Source organism: Paramisgurnus dabryanus, chromosome 21 (assembly GCF_030506205.2).
Source record: "Paramisgurnus dabryanus chromosome 21, PD_genome_1.1, whole genome shotgun sequence".
Taxonomy (NCBI): domain Eukaryota; kingdom Metazoa; phylum Chordata; class Actinopteri; order Cypriniformes; family Cobitidae; genus Paramisgurnus; species Paramisgurnus dabryanus.
The window spans coordinates 18,157,270-18,179,869 of record NC_133357.1 but is presented as its reverse complement, the minus strand read 5'-3'; the positions used below and the strand labels follow the sequence as shown (position 1 = coordinate 18,179,869).

The window sequence follows — 22,600 nt, the reverse complement described above, 5'->3', positions numbered from 1 at the left end:
TTATCACAATACTTCCAAAATATATTTTTCCTACTATGGAAGTCAATGGTCACTTAATGCTGTGTGTTTACCATCATTTTTTAAAATATCTTCTTTTTGTGTTCAGAAAAAAGAAATTCATACAGGTTTAGAACAACATGAGGATGAGTAAATGATGACAAAAGTGTAACTATCCCTTTAATGCTTTAGATTTGTAATAGCTAATGTTGGCTATGCATGCAAACTATACTACTTAAGTAATTTAAACAAACTATTTAAGCTATTAAACCAAGCAATCTACAAAAAAATGATATAATAACCTCATACATTTGTGGTTTTAAAGGTGGTATGACATCAGTTCCACTCAAGTTTAAATTCAGGTAGTACCATGTACATAGTTCCATCGAAATTGCCATGAACATGAACTTTATTTGACAACAAGATATTGTCCTTTGCCTTGGTTTAACATAAGACTGGTAAAGCAGCACATTTACTCTTTAACTATTTGAGGTGTTTCAAATTTATTTGTGTAATACTTCACTTAATAATAATTTTATTACCTACAGTAATACAATGGCCTTCATAAACTTTAAAGCAGGGGTCACACAAAGTCATCCGTCTGTTTTAATGACACACAAAAAAAACCTGTTTAATCCAAATAATGACTAACATTGGTTTTGTTATCTTACCAGAAAAGTATTATGGTATTGCACTTAAACTTCTTTTACATTCAAAACAATGACAAGAAAAATAAAAAATACTTAAAGAGAACAAATTTATATGGTTTCAAAAATATTTTAAATGTATATCTTAGACCTGTCTGAGTGGGTCTTAGAATGAAACAGTTTGGGTACCCCTGCTTTAAAGTGTCCCTTAACCTCCTAAGACCTGGTGTGTCCACATACGTAAACATCACATTTTTTTGTTTGCACCATAATACTTAATTCTGTATAACTGGAACCTGTTGTACACAAACGTGGACAATTATATTATATTTATTGGTTCTTCCTAACCCCAAAATAGCTGGACGAAATCTGAAAAATAAAGACTAACCAAAGCTTTGGTCTTGGGAGGTTAAAGATTAAAGCGGTTTATGTCTTTTAAAAACGTTAATCATATTCACACTTTTATTTCTTAAAATCTCTTCATAACAGTCTGTACAAAGTTGCTTTATCCATATTCACTTTGGCTGATAATACACAAATATTACTACAGGCTGGCATGACTCCTCAAGAGTGCATCCATCCAGAGAAACGAATACCACAGATATAAAGGAAACAAAGTCACTGTCAGATGTGTGCAGACGCAAAGCAGACACAAACATTCACACGTGCATTACATTACACTATGCTGTCACAAAAAGGCAGAGCAGACACGTTTTTAAGAGATACATACAGTAAGTGTACTGGAACATAGTGGCAACTCTAGAACCACAGAATATCTGCTAAACGTCTACTTAAGTCAGTCGGCAGCAAGAATAAATGTCCAAAGTCCATATGGTTCTTGTGATCATCTTCCATGTTCTAGATGTTTTTGTTTCTATTGTCGTTAGAGTTCAGATTTTAAGAGAACACCTGAACACCTCACTGGATACAGTCCATGACGTGAATCTGCAGGGTGTCCATGTCTGGTGCCTTATACATGCATTTGGGGCAGCGAAAATCAGGCAGCTCATCTTGAGCATCTTCTCGTCTGCGTGCAGATGGAGGTTGGGCCGGGTTGAACATGGCTGCTCCTGCGAACGGTGCTTAACAAATGAAAATTTCAAATCAAACATGGTTAATCATAGACTAATTATTGTTTAATTTAGTACATATTTGATGCGTTAAAATTTGTTAGGAGGCAAAAATTTAAATTAGTAACCAAAACTGCTTCTGGAGAGCTACATTCTTATTTTCCTATCCTGGATTAGCAGATTCAGGAGTGTTGAGATATAGTCGTTTGCAAAAGTTTGTGCACCCCTGACAATTTCCATGATTTTTATTTAACAATATTTGGGTGTTTGGATCAGCAATTTCATTTTGATCTATCAAATAACTGAAGGACACAGCAATATTTCTGATTAACAGAAAATGTGCAAAATGCATCAAATACTGAAATATTACTGTGCCCTTCAGTTATTTGATGGATCAAAATGAAATTGCTGATCCAAACACCCAAATATTTATAAATAAAAATCATTGAAATTGTCAGGGGTGCCCAAGCTTTTGCATACGACTGCGACTGAAGAAATGTAACTCCGTGAGCAATGATGGCTACCCTAAATAAGATAAAAACATTGGTGGTTTCAAATTAAATAGTCTTTGAATGAAGTTCTTTTACCCGCTGAAGGTGGTAGGTGCGGTCGAGGCCTGTAGTCCTCCATGTGTCTCTGTTGCATCTCTTCTATGCGAGCTCTGCAAGTAAACCACAAACTACATGTCACTACTTTCATGTTAACCATTCAAAAAGTCATGAAGATTAAAATTAATACTAGATTTTTAAAAGCTTAATTTTTAATACTGATTTAACATCTGTCCTGTAACAGAGGTTACGAGTAGTTTGTAGGGGTTACAGTTTTACATAGCAGAAGCATTACTAGTTCAAGCATGTTGTATATTTTTTTTCTCTATTCGTACCGTGAGGTTCCTTCTTGCTTCAGTCTGTCGATCTCGGCCATTGCTTTAGTTAGCTCCTCCTGGAGCTCCTCTTTCTTCTGATTGAGTTTTTCTCTGGCTTCCCTCTCAGCAAGGAAATCCATCTTATAGATTTCTGCCTGCATAAAGAAAATGTGTGTGAAATAGTTGGTGTGAACACACTCAATGATGAGTTAAGTGACTGACACGTCGTATAAACAGAATATGTTTACATTTATAGATTTGGCAGACGCATTTATTCAGAGTGTTTTACAGTGCACTCAAGGTCATGTATTTAACATGACAACGAAATCAAACCCATACCCATGCGGTCATGCTGTACCAGTACTAAAGAGTGTATGATTTAGGGCTGCACAATATATTGTTTCAGCATCAAAGTCGCAATAGTCACATCGCAGAGCATGCAGAGAGCCTGTGAGAGAGTATCTATGCAAGAAATCTGTAAACTATACAGTTATGTTCAAAATAATAGAAGTGCAACATCAGTAACCTGATAAACCACTGTTATTCATAGTAGTAGTAATATTTCTGCATTGGAAAGGATTTACTTACAGATGTAGTTGTGTAATAGAAAAACAATAAACCCATTTTTTATCATACCCACACTACTTGTTATAGACTCATTTATTGAAAGTGGCATAATCAAAATAATAGCAGTGTTAAGTTTAATTGGAAAATTAGTTCATTCTGTGAAAAAAACATCTCCTTGTTGTTCTTCATTAGGAAAGAGGGGAAGCAAATGTTCTCCCATTGTTATAAAATACATCTGCTGCTGAATTTCTAATTAAAATGGACCGTTCCATCATTGCTCAGAGGAACAACACAATTTGATTAAAAAGTTGATTTGAGAGGGGAAAACCTATAGAGAAATGCAGCAAAGTTTAGGATGCTCAGCTATAATATAAAATTGATAGTTTTGGGATGTTTTTCATAATACTGTGTTGGGCCTACTTATAGTACACAAGAGAACATGGATCAGTTTGAATACATCAGAATACTTAAAGATTACGTTGCCCTTTGCCGAAGAGGAAATTCCCAAAAAACTTGGTTCCAGACAAAAGGATTGAGATTATGAAGAGGTCAGCTCAATCCCCTGATCTCTTTGTCAATTGAAAACTTGTGGGGAGACATTAAAAATGCAGTTTCTGATGTTGGTTGACTTGATTTGACACAGATGTGCAGCAGTTATCAACAACAATGGTTATGCAACTAAATATAAGTAATTTAATAGTTTAAAGTGAAGTTTAACTTAAGAAATTTCTTCAGTTTTAAGTGTCTACAAAGAAAAATGTTGACACTGCTATTTTTTGAACAGATTAATATTCATTTTCTTTGCTTCACTTTAAAATAACAAGACAGACTTGTAAACTGTGTTAAAGGGGTCATATTATAGGGCTTAAAAGCACATTACTTTGTGTATTTGGTGTAATACAATGTGTTTGTGATGTTTATGGTAAAAAAAATCATTATTTTCCACATACCATAAATTTTTTTAGCACCTCTAAGTCCAGCCCATTTGAAACAGGTCGTTTGGTACAAAACTCATCGTTGTGAGAAAGCGCGATGTCAACGGGTGTGAACTGATTGGCCAGCTATCCAGTGCGTTGTGATTGGCTGAATACCTCAGTAACATAATCGGAAATATGACGCTCCTTGCCAAGTTTTGGAAGATGAGCTCCCAAAACAATAATGAAAGCCACGAGATACTATCGTATTTACTACTACCTTATCAACATGAGCCTGAATCTGACCCAGAAAACACGGATGGCTAAGCTAATCGATCAACTTTACCAGCGCGATGTGAGCAGAACATAACAGATGGTAAGGTAAGGATACTAAAACATAAACCATGTTTGCATTTGTGAATGTAGAAACAACAAACGAGCACTAATCTGCACTTCTCAAACCTCGCGTTTGGATCATCATTAGGAAATGCATTAAAACACAGATGCGTCTCTGCACCAAACTCGTCTTTGAATCGTCAGTGAGGAAATGTATTAAATATAAAAAACATCGGCTACTTACAGGATGTCAGTGTAGTTGCAAAGTTACAATTAGTCCACTTTTGAGACTAAGCCTTTGTGTAAATAAAACCTAACCACTGGTTTCTTAATGTTTACTCTGTTGGAATGACAACCAAAGTAGTTTTGCAACGAAACACAGCGTCTGCTCGACATGGCGGAAACAACAATACTACAGCGTGATTGAAAGTTACACCCTCTATCTTTGCGTATATATGAGAGCGGTGTTGTGAAAATGTTCAAACCAGTATGACGTCAAACTGCATGGGCGTGTTAAACGAGCCGTTTTAGGTGGGCGTGGATGAGACTTCACGTTTAAAAAGAATATCTCTTTGGATTTGAAACTTTAATTTTTGCAACTTTACAGATCTTTTATGTGCACAGTCATCATTTAACACCCTAAAAACAAAGGAAAACATGCAATCTGACAATTTGACCCCTTTAATGCTTTGATTTGTAATTCAATGTGTAATGTTTTTAATACATTTAGCTATTATTTTGAACATAACTATATAAGAAATGCAGGGTAGAAGTTAATTCCTCTTAAACAGAGATTTTTTCATCATGTGGTAAAGTCAGCTAAGTACTTGCCTTATCGCAAAATAAGTTTCACCCAATATCGCGCAGGCTTAGTATGATTGGTTTTATTCTGGGACAAATTATATTTACCCATTATATTTTTTTAAGTGTGAACTAAAATGAATCATTTGCATCATGCTGATGGGTACTAAGCTTGCAGGCTATCTTAAAGCGCACTGTTTGTTCATTTAATGCTACTGTAGAAACATGACGGCGACTTCTATGCAAGGTGACCAGCGGTGTATGTAGATTAAAATGGCTCATTCTAAAGGTAATAAAAACAAACAGTTCATTATGTTAGGTCTTTATACACCACTGATAATATAGAAATGTATATGCATTTATATTTTTTTTATTCTATTAAAATTCTAATAAGCTAGCCTGCAACCCTGCTACCCAATTTCATGTATTTACCATTTATCAGTCCCTCCAGAAAAACGTGATTATGCGATCGCATGATTCAACACATAATCAGTAAAAAGTCTGCATAGTTATGCAGAGGACGCATTTTTTCAAATATGCCACATATTTTTTTGCCACATATGATATGCCCCGCATTTTCGTGGCAAAAATGACATATATCTTAGCAGAAAGTTGAAAAATGTTGCATTTACTTCACAAAAGCGCAGTCATGTACCCTGTTCCACGGGAACGTTATGAAGTGAAGTGATTATGTGACGTGAACATCATTGAAAAGCTGCAAACAGTTTTTCTGTTTCCTGCAATTTTTGCAAGTTCCCCCAATTTTATCACATAAGATTGCATAAATATCCCGCATATGATATTCCATTACATTTTTTAAGAAAACGTGCCGTAAGATCAAGGATTTTTGCCCGCAACAATCACAAAAAAACTCAACGTCTTTCTGGAAGGACTGATTTATTTAAAATGTAACTCTGGCACCCAAAGTTTGAAAACAACTGAAAAAAAAACTCATATCAAATTAGACTTTCAGAATATTTTTTTTTCAAGATTTACCACATCCTAAATGACCTTTAAAATATAGTCCTATTTTGTGCCCCATTTGTGCTGATTTTTATTATCCTTTATTATCAGACTGACTGATAAGTCCTAATGGAAACGCGAGTATGATGATTACCATGGAGTGTTTACCTGAGCATTAAGCACTGGTATAGTCTCTAAAGTAGCTCTCAGCTGCTCAGTGTCTTCCTTGAGTTTATCGATGAGCTCCTGTTTCAGAGCCAGAGCTTTCTCAGCCTCTGCTAACCTGTTAGCAGTATCCGCCTCTCCACCCTGTAACGGAAATAGCACACACACACACACACTTTCCATTAACATACATATACTCACAAACCAATCCTTGGCCTATTTGCAAAGATGCTCACCACAAACATGAAACAAAAATAGCTTCCTTGCAGTCTAGTAAGTCTAGCTAACTTTTCCTAAACTCCCACTCAAAAAAACAGCAGCTGCTTACCCTGTTATCGCTTTTCAGTTTGCAGTCGTAGTCCTGAAACAGGCATGTGTATGCGTGCTGAAGCTGCGCCAACTTCCTCCTATATAAGGAAGAATACAGGAATTTTTGGTCATTATTACAACTGTAATAATTAAAAACAGGAAGTTGCCTTAGGCATCTGTGCAGAGTTACTAACCTTTCCTCTACTATGACGAGCCTCTCGTTCTTCAATGCAGTCTCTAGGCTCTGAGTCTGCAGTAAAAGATTGTCGACTGTCACGCTGTGCTGTTTCTTCTGCTGTTCTATTTCTCTCTCCAAGATCTGCAAACGCTCCGTCTTCTTACACAGCCTGGATGAACACGGCAAACAGGTGTCTTAAAATCTTTGCACACTGTAGTCTAGGGCTGCTCGATTATGGGAAAAATCATCCAGATTATTTTGGTAAATCGTCCATCGTCCAGCAGAACACAAATCGTACTTCAAATGGACAATAAGTAGGATTTACCCCCATCTAGTGGTGAAATTGTATTTTGCATTCAAACGAAGAGTGCTCCCTAGCGCCTCGCCTTTCAAATGCGTGTTGCAACTACGGTAGCCGTTATGTAATCACTGATATCCTTGTCCGTTGCAGCTGATTCACGTATTCTGAATGAAAACGCGTTGTGGTAACGCGTTGGTAGGCTAGTGCTTTTTGTCCCTCTCTGCTATTATAGTTTATCAATACGGCGGAACGACATGGAAGCCTCCTTCCTTGGACTTACCTGTTCAACGTGAGAGACGATGTGGATCAACTTATCAGACGCTATTCTTGATTGTCAAAACACCTCTCAAAATGATTGCTACAGATGCAAAAAACTCTAGAAAATCGAACCTGATCTTAATTTTATATGATGGATGAAATGTTTGGAGGCAGTGTGAAAACGTGACTGACACAAAATGAGGTCGTATTTATTTTGAACGAGTGTGCAAAGATTTGAACACTTGCGCAAACACATATAACACACACGAGAATGGATGAAAAGATTTACTTACTTATCCTCTAAAAGTCGTTTTTCTGCTTCACTCTTCTCCAAACATTTTTGTCGTTCATTCAGCTCGCCGAGTAGGGATGTGACTTGAGCTCTCAGGTTGTCACTCTCCTTTGTCAACTACAGAAGAAAAGATTACTCCATCTAACCCTACAGCAACTTCTGCCATAACACAGTATTGACAGAAACAGCAGTTCCAAAACCTAGTCAACTGTCTACCTACTTAAAAATATTTTGAGGCATGCTCCTAGTGCTCATCCAAAACGTGCAAAATTTGCTGATATTTAAGACAGCATCCCAGAATGCACTAAGACAATCTCAATGAAAAAAAAATACATCAGCGCTACTCGCACTGTGCGTGAATAAGTTGCTACTAGAGATGCACCAATATATCGGTATTAGTCGATAAAAGCATTTTTTTCACACCACTGGTTATGTTTAAAAACAGCTGATAGTCATGACCGATATATCCTGTTAATCAAAAGAGAACAGAAAAATGCAATGAGCACTGTTTATAGAAAATGTAAAGAAATATCACTAGTGTAATGTTTAACATTAATGGTCTTTATATGTATAAATAACATTCAGAAAAAATGTCATCTTCAGAATTCAGTTAATGCAAGTTAAAATAAATACTAAACAATCAGTATCGGCAGATATCAGTCTGAATAATCGGCGGAAAAATTGCATATCGGTGCATCTGTAGTTGCTACGTATGCAAACCATTCACCAATGAGGTTCTATTATTTTGAATGCTAGCATAGAAGATTAGGTTTAGGATTGCATCTGTGCTTGTTTACCTGAGCAAATTCCTTTTCCTTCTGTTTGAGAAGAGCCTCGGTCCTGTCCCTCTGCACAGAGTTCTTCTGAAGACAGTCAAGCTTCTCCTGAAGCTCCTTGTACCTATCCCACACCCAAACACAAACACTATTAATGGCACAGTTCACTCTGCTTCACATCCAAATATTCCTCTCGATCCAGTGAAAGACATGATGCTCTTTCAACACCAATGAGGGGATGGATGATCATGCATACACATACAGTGACTGTACGGTTCCCCTCACCTGCCTTGCGTAGCTTGCAGCTGCTCTGTTAGTTTAGCCAAGTGAAAGCTAAGCAGACACATGGGTTAAAGTTTTAGGACCGAAAGGAGATCTATTCACGTTAAATGAAAAAGCAAAGCACCACAACCCCTGAGATTTGACTTGGGTACAATGCAAGCAAGCAGAGTTAAGTGCACGTAACTAGGTTTCCACTGCATTATCAGGCCAATTAAAAGAAAAGAAAAGTGTACCGTTCTGCTGGAACAGTAAGAGCACATGTCTGCTGGACTGATTCTTCAGTAACACCACCACCATTCTGAAAAATAGAAATTCAAGAGTTATTCAGTGAACTAAAGTGAACAGTACTTTTGTGGTTTAACTATTATCAATTACTATGTGACTTAAAAACTATATTGCACTAATGATGTATGGACACATGTTTTAGTTACAGGGATGCAAACAAGTAAGGGGTAAAAAGGTGTGAAAATTGCAGGAAAAGAGAAAACCTGCCACAACTGGAGGGGGGCTTGCTCCACGCAGTAATTTATATTGATGTTATTTGACTTATATGCTCATTTCTAGGTATTCAACAGTTTGTTCTGGTTCTTGAATCTGATTGGCTGATTAGCTGTTTCACTGTATGCATCATAAAGTGATGCATAATTCCACTAGGTCGGAACTATATAACAAACTAAAATGCATGCACATTCAGCAATCTCTCTTAGGGCAATTCAAACAAAATGTGTCTTTGCGTCTAAAATTGTGGGATGCAGCGCTCAGGAATGGTTTGGAGGGGCAAAATTATGTTGCTAAAAAGCACATTATTTTGTGTATGCAATGTGTTCACATGGTTAATGGTTCCAAAAAAGCACAATTTTCAAGATATTGTACATTATTTTTCCTCTATATGCCTCTCCTTTTGAAACGTTTGGATTTGTAAAAAGCTTATCATTCTGAGGTGCGGTGTGCTGTGATTGAAAATGTGATGCTCCCAAAGCAATAGTAAAAGGCAGGGTTGCCAGATCCACGTATCAAAACCAGCCAAATGGCCATACAAAATTAGTCCAAAAGCAGCCTAATGACTATTCACAGCCCAAAAAAATACTAACATATCTAACCCACAGAAAAACACCAGCCTGCAGATACAGTTTAAAAGTAGCCCAATTCAGAAATCTGCCGAAAGGCTGCGGACCTGGCAAAGCTGGTGAAAGGAGATAATGTCGTCTTTACTTATCAATACAAGCCTGGACCTGATCCAGAAAACGCAGATGACCAAGAAAAACGATCAAACTCTATACCTCCCCCAAAAAAATTCTCATAATAATCTCATAAGTCACTGTTTTTAATTATAAAAAAAAAAAGGTGAATTGTCACTGAAAGGTGAGAGGTTTGCATCTCACTGCAGGACCAGCACCAGTTCCCATGAATTAAAAAGAGCACTCAACAATCAACCTTACTATTTGTCTTATGAGCTGTCATAAGCATTGGCATATGCTGTAAACATTTCTTGTAATAAATACATAAAAATATATTTACCTGAGTGAGTTTGGAGCGTAACTGCTCCACAGTGGCAAGGAGGTTTTCTCTCTCTTTCTCATTCTCGACTTTCTCCTTCTCCAGCTCCTCATTTCTCTTCCTCAACGCTGTCACCCCTTCTTCCAGCTTCTCTTTGTGGCTTTTCAGCAGTTTGAGAATTTCATTTGAACCCTTAGCAGGCTAAAGGGTAGATAGATAAAAGACGATAAACCATTAAAGCTCACATATCACACGCTCATGTTAATCTTGAGTACATATAGAGTAGCATTACATCCTTCATATATCCAAAGAATCTTTAGTTTTATCAAAATGTATAAAAGACAAATCAGTTGTATCAATATATTTGGAATACATGCGAGCTCCTGGAGCATACCGCGAGCAGAGCGAGTCACGAGCAAGCAAAAGACACAAAACATTATCCCACTATCTTTGGATAACTTATGATTAAGTAATTGTTCATGCCATTTACATTTGCACTTAAACACCGCTTAATAATACACAGACATTTGATGCAGTTTTAGTGAGCATGCGACTTATCCCCCAGTTGGGACCACCCCAATTCAACAAAATCCAGCTTTAAACAAACACACATGCACAACTACGCTGCTACCCCGGAAAAACAAACTATAGTCATGGTTTCTATAAAGTTCTTTGGGAAGCTGAACAAGCTTAAATTTCCCTTACAAACAACAACACACTTCTTTGGTGATGCTGATTTTGTGTCAGCTCTTGGTTGGTGTGCGTGCGCTATTCCGGTTAAAGTGCCCATATAAGGAATTCCACTGTACTTCCTGCACTGAATTGCCAGAACAGAAATAAAGCAAGACTGCATGAATCTTTCATGTTTTAAAAACTTGGGAATCCTAGGCGAAATACATTTGGCAGAGAAATACTCTGTCATACGTCCAATTGCTTTTTGACACTTTGCCTTTACCTTAAACAGTGTCAGAATGTATAAAACCTTACATCCCCCCTTAAACCAGCTCACCAAACTATGTTCTTTAGACATATTTGGATTTTACTTTATTTGGGAGACGCTTTTATCCAAAGCATCTTACAATGCATTTATCTGTACATTTTATAGCTTTGTATTTTCTCCGAGATCGAACCCACAAGCTTTTGCACTGTTAAGACAACGCTCTACCAGTTGAGCTATGGGAAAACTTCAAACACAGTGGATATTTTATAAATGGTAGCTAAAATGATTAATGTTATTGTTTAAAACAAACAAACAAATTGTGTGAATGGACACGTTGATGGATTAAATTATTAGGAATGATGATAGATTACCAAACTTTGAGGCATGTGGTGTTTGTCAGTGTCTCCTTCAGCTTGATTTGTCTGAGCAGCTTCACGTAATACCTGTTGCACACAAAACAAGGACAATAACATTAATTTTGATAAAACAACCTCTTTCTCGGCAAACTACAGATTAAAAAAAACAAATGAATGGTCACAAGCAGGAACCTACTTCTGGTGAGTCCACAAGGGCATTCTTCTCTGTATTGGTACACTTTTGCTCTTGGTCCTGACCTTGACTTCCAGTCTCTTTAGAGATGTCAACGTTCGGACTTCCTGTTTGAGTGATGCTATGGTTGAGCTGTCCCAGCAAGCTCTGGTTTTCCTGTGCCAGTCGCTGAACTAAGGATCTGGCCTCCCGAAATCTACAGCTCAGAAACTCTCGTTCCTCTCTTGATCTCCTCTGCCATCCCTCCATCTCTTCACATCTTTCTCTGAGGGCATCGTTGCTTCGCTTAAGTGCCTCTGTGGAACATTTACAACAGAAATGACCGGAGATCACATACATTTAAAAATGACCCCAAAATCCAATCACAAAACTTTTGGACACTAATAAAGACTCTTACCCCTTAGCTGGTGATTGTCTGTCAGGAGTCTAAGGACTACTTCATTTCCGGCTAATTCGGGTGGGACTTTCAATGACCCCTGTGAACTGGCCATCAGTGACCCTTGACCTCCGGCTCCCACCGCCTCATCTCCAGTCAACTCCCACTGCAGAGTGCAACCCCCTGATGGCTGTGGCTGGACCATGACTCTGACAGATAACAACAAACATATTTTAATACAGATCTGTGCTGTTATGTTAATGCCAACAGTTGTAACCATCTTAAAGTGACAACATTTTTGCAAAATACGACTTGATGTCCATTCTGTAAGTATAATGGATGAATTCCGGTTTCACTTACACTTTCAGTTTACACGAGCTAAAAGGAAGCTTTTCGCTAACAGTACTGCCCCTAGCAAGGGAACATCGAGGCTAAAATAAACTCCAATTTGTATTTATGTAAAAACACATTTTATATAACTTAGATAACGTTTATGATCCATAAAAGCTCATTTCATCACTTCGGCTTTCAATGCGGCGTAAACGGTCCAGATAAACACGCTTCAAAAAGACTCATTAATAGATTTAGCAGGTTAATATCTTGTTATAACGACAGATTTCTTAAAAATGTAACTTATATCATCCTCTGATAAGTCGAGAGATTTAAGTTAATCGCTCAGTGTTTTGTTGACAGATTCCTGACTGACAGGGTTCAGCTAACATGACTAGCATCAGTGTTTAACATCTCAAAAACATAAAACTTCCCAAGTAACATGTCTTAAAAATTTCAGATACACATAAATAATGTTATAGACATGCCGTAGAGCGTAAAATGAGCGTAAACATTACCTTATTCAGGCCGCTAGCACCGTTTAACTAAAACAGATCCGCTGTGAGCCGATTGACTTCTGTGAGGAAACACGGCCCCGTTTATTCTCAACCACACGCGCTCAGCATGCACAACATCTTCCGCCTCACAGGACAGGAAATACACGATCGATGTTTACAAAGTAAATCAGGTAAAAAGTGTCCACAGAAGATCAGACAGGTGCAGACTGTCGAGGAATTCCCCCGCGATACTTCCGCGCTTCATCACACCGCGCGCTGTTTCCGGGTAGTGGAATTATGGGAAGAGGTAGTGACTGAACTTCTTCAAGATATGTGGTTACACGCTGTGGCTTTTAAAGGGAGCATATAATAAAAATATGACGTTTAACCATGTTTAAGTGCTATAATTGGGTCCCCAGTGCTTCTATCAACCTAGAAAATGTGAAAAAGATCAACCCAATAACTTAGTTTTGGTAAACCATTCTATGCAAGCATGTGGAAAAAGTAGGTCACTGAAATTTGGCTCCCCCTGTGATGTCAGAAGGGGATAATACCACTCCTTAATCTGCACTATCCAACCACGAAACTACTATTTAGTGCAGAGATCAACTCATTTGCATTTTAAAGGACACACCCAAAAATGGCATATTTTTCCTCATACCTACAAAGTGGCAATTTTAACATGCTATAATAAATTATTAATATGGTATTTTGAGCTAAAACTTCACATACGTACTCTGGGGACACTAAAGATTTATTTTACATCTTTAAAAAGTCTTGTGAAACTTTAAACTAGTGGACCTCAACCAATTTGACTTCAAGGCCCCCGTTGTCCACAACAATATTTGGGGTAACCCTCGGGGTCACAGTTTCTATACAATAATACATTTCATAACTAGAAAGGCATAACTAAAGATTTTTTTTATGTAACAAAACTCTAAGAAAAATCTAGTTTTTTTAGTTGTTTTGGCTTAGTTTATTGATTTTTTTGTCTTATCTTTAATCATTTTGTGTAATCTCCAATGGAAGTTTGTGGAGGTTTCCTGAGCCCCAGACCCTGGTTGAGAAACTAAAAACCGTTTTTAACCAAAAACTTTAGTGTTATCTAATAAAAACAAAGAAATGACACATGTAGGCTACATATAAAATTATTGATAGTAATGCAAACATATACTTAAAATAAATACATACTGTAAGTGGATGTTTAATTCAAATACAGATCACTGTGTAAATGACATTAATGTTATTAGATAGTTAGATAATACATGGCATTGCTTGTTATATATCATACAGCTAAAGAATGAAAAATATAAATATATAAAACGATAAAATGTAATGTTGTTATTATTAAATAATATGAAGTAGAGAACACCTTCTGGCATGCACTGTTAGTTACACGAAGATGATTCCAATAAAGACATTAAATGAAATACAAAATAACATTTATTCTTTATCTTTGAATGTCTTATAGTGATGTTTTTCTTTCTTTCTTCGTTGTACTTCATCACTCTTTCGAAAACAGCACATGTATGCCAGTACAACACCGAGCCACAGACGTGCAGAATGGAGCGATGAAGATATTGACCAGACTCATCCAAATTGACCTTACACATGGCAAGCATGTGTGGCACACCTGGATACATGGCATCACACACCTAATAACAAGGAACAGGAGCGGTAAAAATAGGTTTGATAAGTAATCTCTTAGCTTTTATGAGAAACCAACTGTGAGAACCTACCAGATATGCATACAGGCCAGAAGGGCAAAGAGACAGCCACAGAGGCACGAAATGGGAACAGCACACAGGGTCGTCAGGCATCGGTAACCCCACAGCTTCATTGCCTCAAAGGCGATACTGCTGTAAACCCACACACGGTCATAGCTGTGCGTGGAGGCAGGCTCTGCCAAAACATCACTGAAGTCTATCTGGTATCACAATGAAGAGAAATGTACATATATAACATAAATATTTTATAAAATGCCCAGTACTCACAAGTCCAAAGCATGAACCGCACTCACCTTTAAATGTTTGTTGACACCGCATGGATCTCTGATGTCAGTGTGAATGAGCGAGGGCTGGGGAGTGATGGAGGGGGTGGAGCTAAACTCTGGTGGTGGGGAAGGCTGGATTTTCCTCACCTCATAGTCATCTTCATCATCATCGTCGTCAATATTACACTCCACCAAATACTCATCTGACATCATATTTACTGAAGTGCAGATCACACATATCATTTCTTTTTAACATGCATTATTATACTCACTTAAAAATCATCATCAAGTGTAAAGGAGTATTTAAATAGTTTATAAAAAACAGCCTCAGGGTAAAGTGCTACATTTGTTTGTTATTTTGACCGGCTCTGAGTCACAGACAAGACACACCCTGACAACTGTATTTTTGCTACTATATTTACTCTTAGACACAGTAATACTGCAAGCTTGCGTGACTTTAAGCTTTACTAATACTTAAAAGATGAACCACCACATGCACTGTATATATGTACATACATTTATGAATAAAAACTTTTACAAACAATCTAATATGAATAAACACATCTCAACAACAGTATTTAAAATATACAGTACTGCTCTCTTTGTGGAATAGCAATGAATAATAATTTTAGTGACTATAAATATTCTCACTTACCACTATGCAATAGTCCTGGTCCAAAAATATTTTTTTTTTATTGTATTCCTGTGCCGGTAAGTATTGCAACAAGGTTATGATCTATCTAGGTTTAAAACTTCATAATGTGCCTCTATTCACTTGTGACTAATGAATTAGATACGCTATGTGGCCTATACTAAACTATAACTGGTCAACAGAAAGTATAGTGGGCACTATCGCAGCATGGAGGTGTGTCCTCCTTCTCTCTGGCCTGTCTTCTGTACCTTACTCTAATGTGAGAATGTGTCTGTACTCTGTGAAGAATTAGCTGGCTGAATGCTGAGTTATTTTGGGGAAAGGAATGGAGATGGGCACTGCTGATCAGGTTACTGGACCGGCTAACACCCCTTTACACACGGCCAGTTTTCACACATATCATATTTGAGATATTCACTCATTTAGAGTTTATAGGAAACATACATGGAATACGTAATGCAGAATAAAACATTTGGCTACAGATACAAATAATATAACAAGCTGAGAGTATTTCAGAACGTATATAATTTATTCTGATAATATCATAATCCATACATCAATGAGGACATCATCAAACAGAGAAACACGCTGCTAAGTGGAACGCATCTGTGACAGGAGACAGTGACCAGTGGCAACAATGTGCAGTAGACAGGAAGTGAGTGCCATTGTACTTCCTGTGACTGCACTTGCTCTTTCACAGTTTGATCATATCGGCAGTCAGTTCACCTCTTTCTTTAAGTTTGACAGTTCTTGAGCTGCTCTGAGTGTTTGATCTTCACAGTTGTCTTTTCATAAGGGACAAAGAGAAAATGGAGACAGAGGGTTAAAGGTGGCTGCACAACTGTGCTCATTTTGGCCGCTCCACCTGTTACCACGCAAGATTATTTGTGTCTGTGGGTTTCTATCTGTGTGTATGGGCTTCTTTATAATAAAATGCATTTTTAAGAATAGAAATTGATTGTAAAGGAAATGAACAAAAGTCCTAAAAAATAAAAAATCAATGGATTAAGGAAATTTATTTAAAATAAAACGCTCTTTTGTCAAAAATATTTTAATGCTATCCTGTCGTACCTTCAGCCTACTTAAAAAAAGCAATAAACCAAAAATCTAATTATGCAACTAACTTTTTCTTTAAAAACCTCTAGTTTTTCTACATGTGTGGTGCATTTGTATTCATAACAAGCAGTGTGGACTCTGTCTTACTGACGTCATTCCCACGGCACAGACACCACAGTAGTTTATCTGTTGTTTTTGAGGGACTTTGAAACAATTGGTCTGCTGTCTTTCACGTCATAAAACAGATACAGCAGTAACAGACATATCTCAATAACGACACTACGGTAAAAAACTCCAGATACACTGACTGAACATCACTGTGATAGATGTATGGTTAAGTCTCATCAAAGCTAAAACAAATACAACCAATAAAAGGATCAATTACTCGGTCTCACACAAAAAACAAATCACTGATTTACCGAGTGATTGCTTATGCTTGGATTTTTTTCAGATAAACTTTAGTTAAGGCGTAAAGAGTACCATATACTGAACGTCTGGAAAAATATATTCATATTTGTGATGAGTTAGTTGACACTCATACTCAAATTCACTCAATACACAGATTCACTTGTGTATGTTTCTTTCCCTTTCTATCAGTCCTGTTGTTCTTGGGCTTTGAAGAGACCCTTGCTGCGCAGACTGAACGTTCCCCTCTTGACTGAACCCCGAGAAGGGACAGAAGATACAGCAGGAGTGGATGCGGGGGGAGAGGACGGAGGAGCACTCGAAACCGAGACTTCTTGAGGAGGCTGACGAGACAACAACTCCTTGAAGACAGAGTTCATCTGGCGACTGACCTCCTGTGAGAGAGATGAGATAAAAAGTGAGAGGAATGACAGCAATTATCAAATAAGGAAATTAAGTACTTGAAATGGGGTATAAAATATTTCCCAGTATTAAACACAATTTTACTGAAGAAAATCTGACCTTGTCGATATGCACCGTCTGTCTTTCTGCAGGTATTGGCCTCAGAGTGTCTAAAGTGTGTCTGCGCTCATGATGACTATAAAAGAAAGAGACATTAGTAATAAATAAACACTAATAAAGAGCATTTACACAGTCATTTTCGCTTGTGGTCTTGTTGTCTCCCGTGTCCAAGTATTTTCTAATCAAATGATAGCTGTGGAATCTCAAAACATGTTTGTTGATGCATTTAACCCTATAATGCTAGGCAGGTTTGAGCCTGGTCAGTACCTGCATGGGAGACTTCCTTAAAGGGATAGTTCACCCAAAAATGAAAATTCTGGTCATCATTTTCTCATCCTCATGTTGTTTAAACTGTATGATAGTGTTGGGAAAAGATTAATCGCGATAAATCGCATTCAAAATAAAAGTGATTTTTGATATATGAGTGTGCGCTCTGTATAATTATTATGTAAATACACACACATTCATGTATGTATTTAAGAAACATTTACATGTGTGTATATATAGCCTATTTATGTATATTTTTATATATTCTATATTATATATAAACTTTATTTAAAATCTGAAATGACTATATGTATGTGTGTGTGGTCAAATATACATAATAATTACACTCAGTACACACACACACATATTATGCAAAAAAATCACTTTTATTTTGAATGCGATTAATCTTTTCCCAGCACTACTGTATGAATTTCTTTATTCTGATGAACACAAAATAAGATATTTTGATAAAGTATGCTAAGCACGCAGCTGTTTGTAACCATTCACTTCCATAGTAGGAAAAAATATTATGGAAGTATTGTAATAAATGATGAAGAAGATATTTTGATAAATGATGGTAAGCACACAGTTGACGTTACCCATTGAATTCCATCGTATTTGTTTTTTCCTACTATAAAGGTATAGAACAACATGAGGATTAGAAACTGATAACAGAATTTTCATTTTTGGATGAACTATGCCTTTAAGAAAAATGCAAGGTAGATGCTGTAAGATGTTATTAAGGACAGAAGGGGGCGCCCACCCCTACTCTCATTTTATAGTTCTGAGTATAGAAATGCAGGGCACTGTAAGGACTAATTAACATTTTTGACTAATAATAGTAACTTACAAATAGAATGAAATACAAAAATCTAACTATGGGAATAATGTTTACAAAATCCAAAAAACTAGCTTCTTGATAAATGACCCTGGAATGATTTTAAAACATTATTGAAGGAGTTCCCATTTATTCTGGCCTCTTGGCTGCTTTTTCTTGTTGCAAGTCATACATTTCTAAAACTTTTTTAGATAAATTGTTTTCATTAAAAAAACTAATATGTTTCACTTTGAACAAACTAATATGTCATGGAAAAAAATTTAGGGTAGTAACCATAAACCTACCATGCATGTAACAGTTCAAGCAGTATCAACAATATAACATGGGATTTATTTCTCATGGACATAAAACGTGAAGGATTTCATATTTCTTCATTTATAAACTTTTTCAGAAATGTAGCTAATACAAGCATACTAATTTAGTACGCAATTTAGTAATTTAGTACTAAAAAAATTTAATGCACATAATAGCAGCAACAAAAGATCCATATTGCTTTCCGACCACATAACAGCTTAATACCATTTAAGCTATGAATAAAATCACTTCCACTTCCAGTGTATGCCACATGGCAGCTGTGATAAAATACAATCTTTTTATCTGCCGTGGTTATTGCCACCTCATTTCAGCCTATTATTAAAATTAACTAGGAACTTGTGGTTACTGTGCATCTTGTAACGTGCCTTTTATAGAGGCCACATTACACAAAATACATAATTTTGCATATAAGACAGACAAAAAAAACGAATGTTTTCCTACCCTGATAACTGACGTGCAACTGCAGCTGTCTGTGCAGGAAGAACAAATCGTCCCTCAGGCACCGGCAGGGTGAATTTCCGTACCGGGCTTGCGCTTCCACTGCCACCTGGACCTACATTGCTGCCTACACCTACACTGATGCCTCCACTGCCTGTCCTCTGCCGGCAGGGTAGAGACGCGCTGTCACTGTTCACCCTCATGCTGGGAAATAACAGCAAACATACAGAACAGGTTAAAGCTCAGTGGGCCTGTGCAGACTATCAATGGTGCATTATTCACTGCAAAAATGACTTTCTTACTTAGTATTTTTGTCTTGTTTTCAGTACAAATATAAAAAAATTATTAGATCAAGATGCATTCTCTTAATGAGCAAAATGAAGAAAATAAGTCTATTTTTTAGACAAAAATATAAAATTTAAATGAATGTATGCTTAAAACAAGCAAAAAAATCTGCCAATGGGTAAGACATTTTTTTTTGGAATTAAGTGTTTAAGAAAAAAGTTAACTTATTTCAAGATTTTTTTCTTACCCCATTGGTACAATTTCTGTTTGTTTTAAGCACAAATTTACTGAAATTTGATATACTGTATCACATTTTTGCTGTAGTTATGCAGCTGGTTTGACAGTAACTTACTGTAGATTTAAAATTATTAAACAAACATTAAACATTAACAAGTCTTTGTCTTTACAGAATAAAACTATAAAATTACAGCCCCATGCAAAGCAAATCCTCATAAACCATTTTCTGTCCTTTAGATTTGATTCCCAGAATGCTTTGCATGAGGCTGTTATTTTATAAACTGCAAAAAGATCTTTTTGTCTTGTTTTCAGTAAAAATATCTAAAAATTCTTAAATTAAGATGTATTTTCTTGATGAGCAAAATTACCTAGGAAAATAAGTCACAAAAAAATAAACTCTGAGTAAATTAGTGCTTAAAACAATGGAATAAGAATATGTTTCTTGAAATAATTGTACTTTTTTCATAAACACTTAATTCAAGAAAATTTGTCTTATACCATAAGCAAGTTTTTTTTTAATTGTATATTTTTTTGTCTAAAAACTATACATATTTTCCTAGGTCATTTTGCTCATCAAGAAAATACATCTTAATTTAATAATTTTTTTATATTTTTACTGAAAACAAGACAAAAATACTAAATAAGAAAGTAATTTTTGCAGTGAAGTTTTATTCTGTAAAGATAAAGACTAGTTGATGTTTAATATTCATTTAACTTTAAACAAACTGTTGCCAGTAAATAACATTTATTTAGATCTACAGTTACTGCCAGTACATTGCAAAAAATGACTTTCTTAGTATTTTTGTCTTGTTTGCAGTAGAGATATCTAACAATTCTTAAATCAAGATGTATTTTTTGTTGAGCAAAATAACCTTAGAAAATAAGTTTAGTTCTTAGACAAAAAAATATACAATTTAAGTGAAATTGTGGTTAATTTTTTTTCTTGAATTAAGTGTTTAAAAAAGTCAACTTATTTCAAGATTTTTTTTCTCATGCCATTGGCAGATATTTTTGCTTGTTTTAATCACAAATTCACTTAATTTGTGCATTTATTTTGTCTAAAAACTAGACTAAAAGAAAATGCATCTTAATTTAAGTATTTTTTTATATTTGTACTGAAAACAAGACAAAAATATTATGTAATAAAGTCCTTTTTTCAGTATTACCAGTGGAGTAAACGTACCGATGACTGTGTTCAGCAAGCTGTTGATCTTCTGCTAGATTTCCTGTGCTGCCCCCTCGACTGTCCTCTTTCTTCCCTCGTTCCTTGTTCCTGAGGATCAGAGGACTCGTGAGGAGTTACCAACACTAGAGGTTAAATTTAAGAGAACCTATAAAGCCTCTTAATGGCTTTTTATTCACATTTATGCTGATCAAAGTCTGTACATGACAGAAATGTTGTCAGTTTTTTCGTTAATATACAGAACTGCACAAAAAGTGTCACCTGTAAAAAATTTTGATCATGGATGGTCATTAAAACTTTTACCAAACATTTACAAAATACTGTAATGTTAATGATTATGGAGAATAAGGTCTCACCCCTCTGCCACACTGATGTACTTATGGGGGATCAGGCCTTTCACTCCTCCTATTTCTCCTCTCCACCAATCAACAGAGGCCTTGCTGTGCAGTACGAAGTGGTCACCCTGCTTGAATGACAGCTCGGCTGCAGAGCGTGCAACATAATCAAACATGGCCACTGCCTCCCATTCTGAACATCACAACATGCACGACACAAAGCGCAAACGCAGCACAGCATGGCAACACACAAATACCACATGTGGCAAAATATAGGACCCCCAACATGGAGTGTCCACAATGCAACATGAGGATACAAAACCCAACATAGGACACACATGGACACATTGAGATAACGAAAAGTCAATTAAAAGTTTAAAGGAAAGGTTTTAAATAAATTATAGTGATGTATACGTTTTATTTTCTTACCATCTTCGCTAGGAAGTGGTTCAGCATCTGCTTCGCCCTCCTCTGTGATTGGTTCACTAGGAATAAAAGATGTTGTTGTAAATAACCAAATCAAATCCCACTTGTCACTATACCATATGCACATGGTTAACAGTGAATGAAATTTAATATATATGCGCACTTAACACGCATCTGCCTCATGCAATTTTAACTGTATTCAGTGGAGAATCAATAGTATAAACAATAACTGATACAGTATGTTTTTAGTAAGCAATAAGATATGAGAGGCTGTGCTTTATGGTGAAATGTCACGTTGTTAAAGGCGGGGTGCATGATCTCTGAAAGCCAATGTTGACATTTAAAATCACCTAAACAAACACACCCCTATCCCAATAGAATCTGGACCTTCTTTTGATAGACCACACATACGCAACCCAGGCAACGATGTTGGTTATTAGACACACCCCTTAATGCTGATTGGCTACAATTGTGCTTTGGTACTCGGCCCGACTCCCTTTTCCAAAGTGTTTTTCAAAAATTATGCACCCTGCCTTTGAACACTGCACTTCACGTCTTGTCCAACAACGCCCTTCAACCATGACTTATTCACGACACAGCGCTAGTCTCGAGTACCTTATTGGTTTTATAAACTGGTTACCACCACACAATATAAATATTTAGGCAACAGAATGTTTCCCATACTGTGTGTTTACATTGCTAAGGGTGGTTGCTATGGGTGCTGCTCAGTGATACACA

At 36.5% G+C, this 22,600-nt stretch overlaps 3 protein-coding genes across 6 annotated transcripts in view; all 3 read right to left on the bottom strand.

Moving 5' to 3' along the window:
• Positions 1-966: 966 nt before the first annotated feature.
• On the bottom strand, positions 967-13,219 carry ikbkg (inhibitor of nuclear factor kappa B kinase regulatory subunit gamma). 2 transcript variants are annotated; one of them, XM_065286062.1, is made up of 15 exons: positions 12,932-13,219; positions 12,105-12,292; positions 11,711-12,003; positions 11,530-11,601; positions 10,240-10,419; positions 8,955-9,019; positions 8,725-8,772; positions 8,461-8,563; positions 7,665-7,780; positions 6,829-6,981; positions 6,654-6,732; positions 6,329-6,469; positions 2,598-2,734; positions 2,302-2,375; positions 967-1,726 (listed from the first exon to the last, which is right to left on the bottom strand). In XM_065286062.1, the coding sequence occupies exons 2-15, from the start codon at positions 12,286-12,288 to the stop codon at positions 1,563-1,565; spliced, it is 1,809 nt and encodes a 602-aa protein (XP_065142134.1). In that variant the 5' UTR covers positions 12,289-12,292; positions 12,932-13,219; the 3' UTR covers positions 967-1,562. The 2 variants fall into 2 exon arrangements, with proteins under 2 accessions (XP_065142134.1, XP_065142135.1); XM_065286063.1 differs by lacking the exon at positions 8,725-8,772 and having other exon boundaries at positions 12,932-13,218.
• An 803-nt stretch (positions 13,220-14,022) lies between these two features.
• cav4b (caveolin 4b) lies at positions 14,023-15,945 on the bottom strand. Its single transcript, XM_065286066.2, has 4 exons — positions 15,559-15,945; positions 14,931-15,121; positions 14,650-14,837; positions 14,023-14,565 (listed from the first exon to the last, which is right to left on the bottom strand). Exons 2-4 carry the CDS (start codon positions 15,114-15,116, stop codon positions 14,415-14,417), a joined length of 525 nt encoding a protein of 174 aa, XP_065142138.1. The 5' UTR covers positions 15,117-15,121; positions 15,559-15,945; the 3' UTR covers positions 14,023-14,414.
• A 118-nt stretch (positions 15,946-16,063) lies between these two features.
• Positions 16,064-22,600, bottom strand: part of arhgap4b (Rho GTPase activating protein 4b) — a 31,069-nt gene continuing 24,532 nt past the window's right edge. For 2 of the 3 annotated variants that reach the window (XM_065286059.2, XM_065286061.1), the window contains exons 19-24: positions 21,866-21,921; positions 21,458-21,629; positions 21,102-21,191; positions 19,400-19,600; positions 17,539-17,614; positions 16,064-17,411 (exon numbers count right to left, since the gene is read on the bottom strand). In XM_065286059.2, the coding sequence (XP_065142131.1) occupies positions 17,205-17,411; positions 17,539-17,614; positions 19,400-19,600; positions 21,102-21,191; positions 21,458-21,629; positions 21,866-21,921 (802 nt within the window). In that variant the 3' untranslated portion in view covers positions 16,064-17,204. The remainder of the gene's footprint in view (positions 17,412-17,538; positions 17,615-19,399; positions 19,601-21,101; positions 21,192-21,457; positions 21,630-21,865; positions 21,922-22,600) is intronic. The other variant, XM_065286060.2, reaches the window with a different exon arrangement.

Coding starts and splice junctions, on each gene's coding strand:
- ikbkg (XM_065286062.1), bottom strand. CDS start 12,288: ATGGTCCAGCCACAGCCATCAGGGGGTTGCACTCTGCAGTGGGAGTTG. Junction 11,602..11,710: donor CCCTTGTGGACTCACCAGAA/GTAGGTTCCTGC, acceptor TGTGTGCAACAG/GTATTACGTGAAGCTGCTCA. Junction 8,773..8,954: donor CTTACTGTTCCAGCAGAACG/GTACACTTTTCT, acceptor GTGTCTGCTTAG/CTTTCACTTGGCTAAACTAA.
- cav4b (XM_065286066.2), bottom strand. CDS start 15,116: ATGATGTCAGATGAGTATTTGGTGGAGTGTAATATTGACGACGATGAT. Junction 14,838..14,930: donor GTGTCAACAAACATTTAAAG/GTGAGTGCGGTT, acceptor TTGTGATACCAG/ATAGACTTCAGTGATGTTTT. Junction 14,566..14,649: donor CTGGCCTGTATGCATATCTG/GTAGGTTCTCAC, acceptor CCTTGTTATTAG/GTGTGTGATGCCATGTATCC.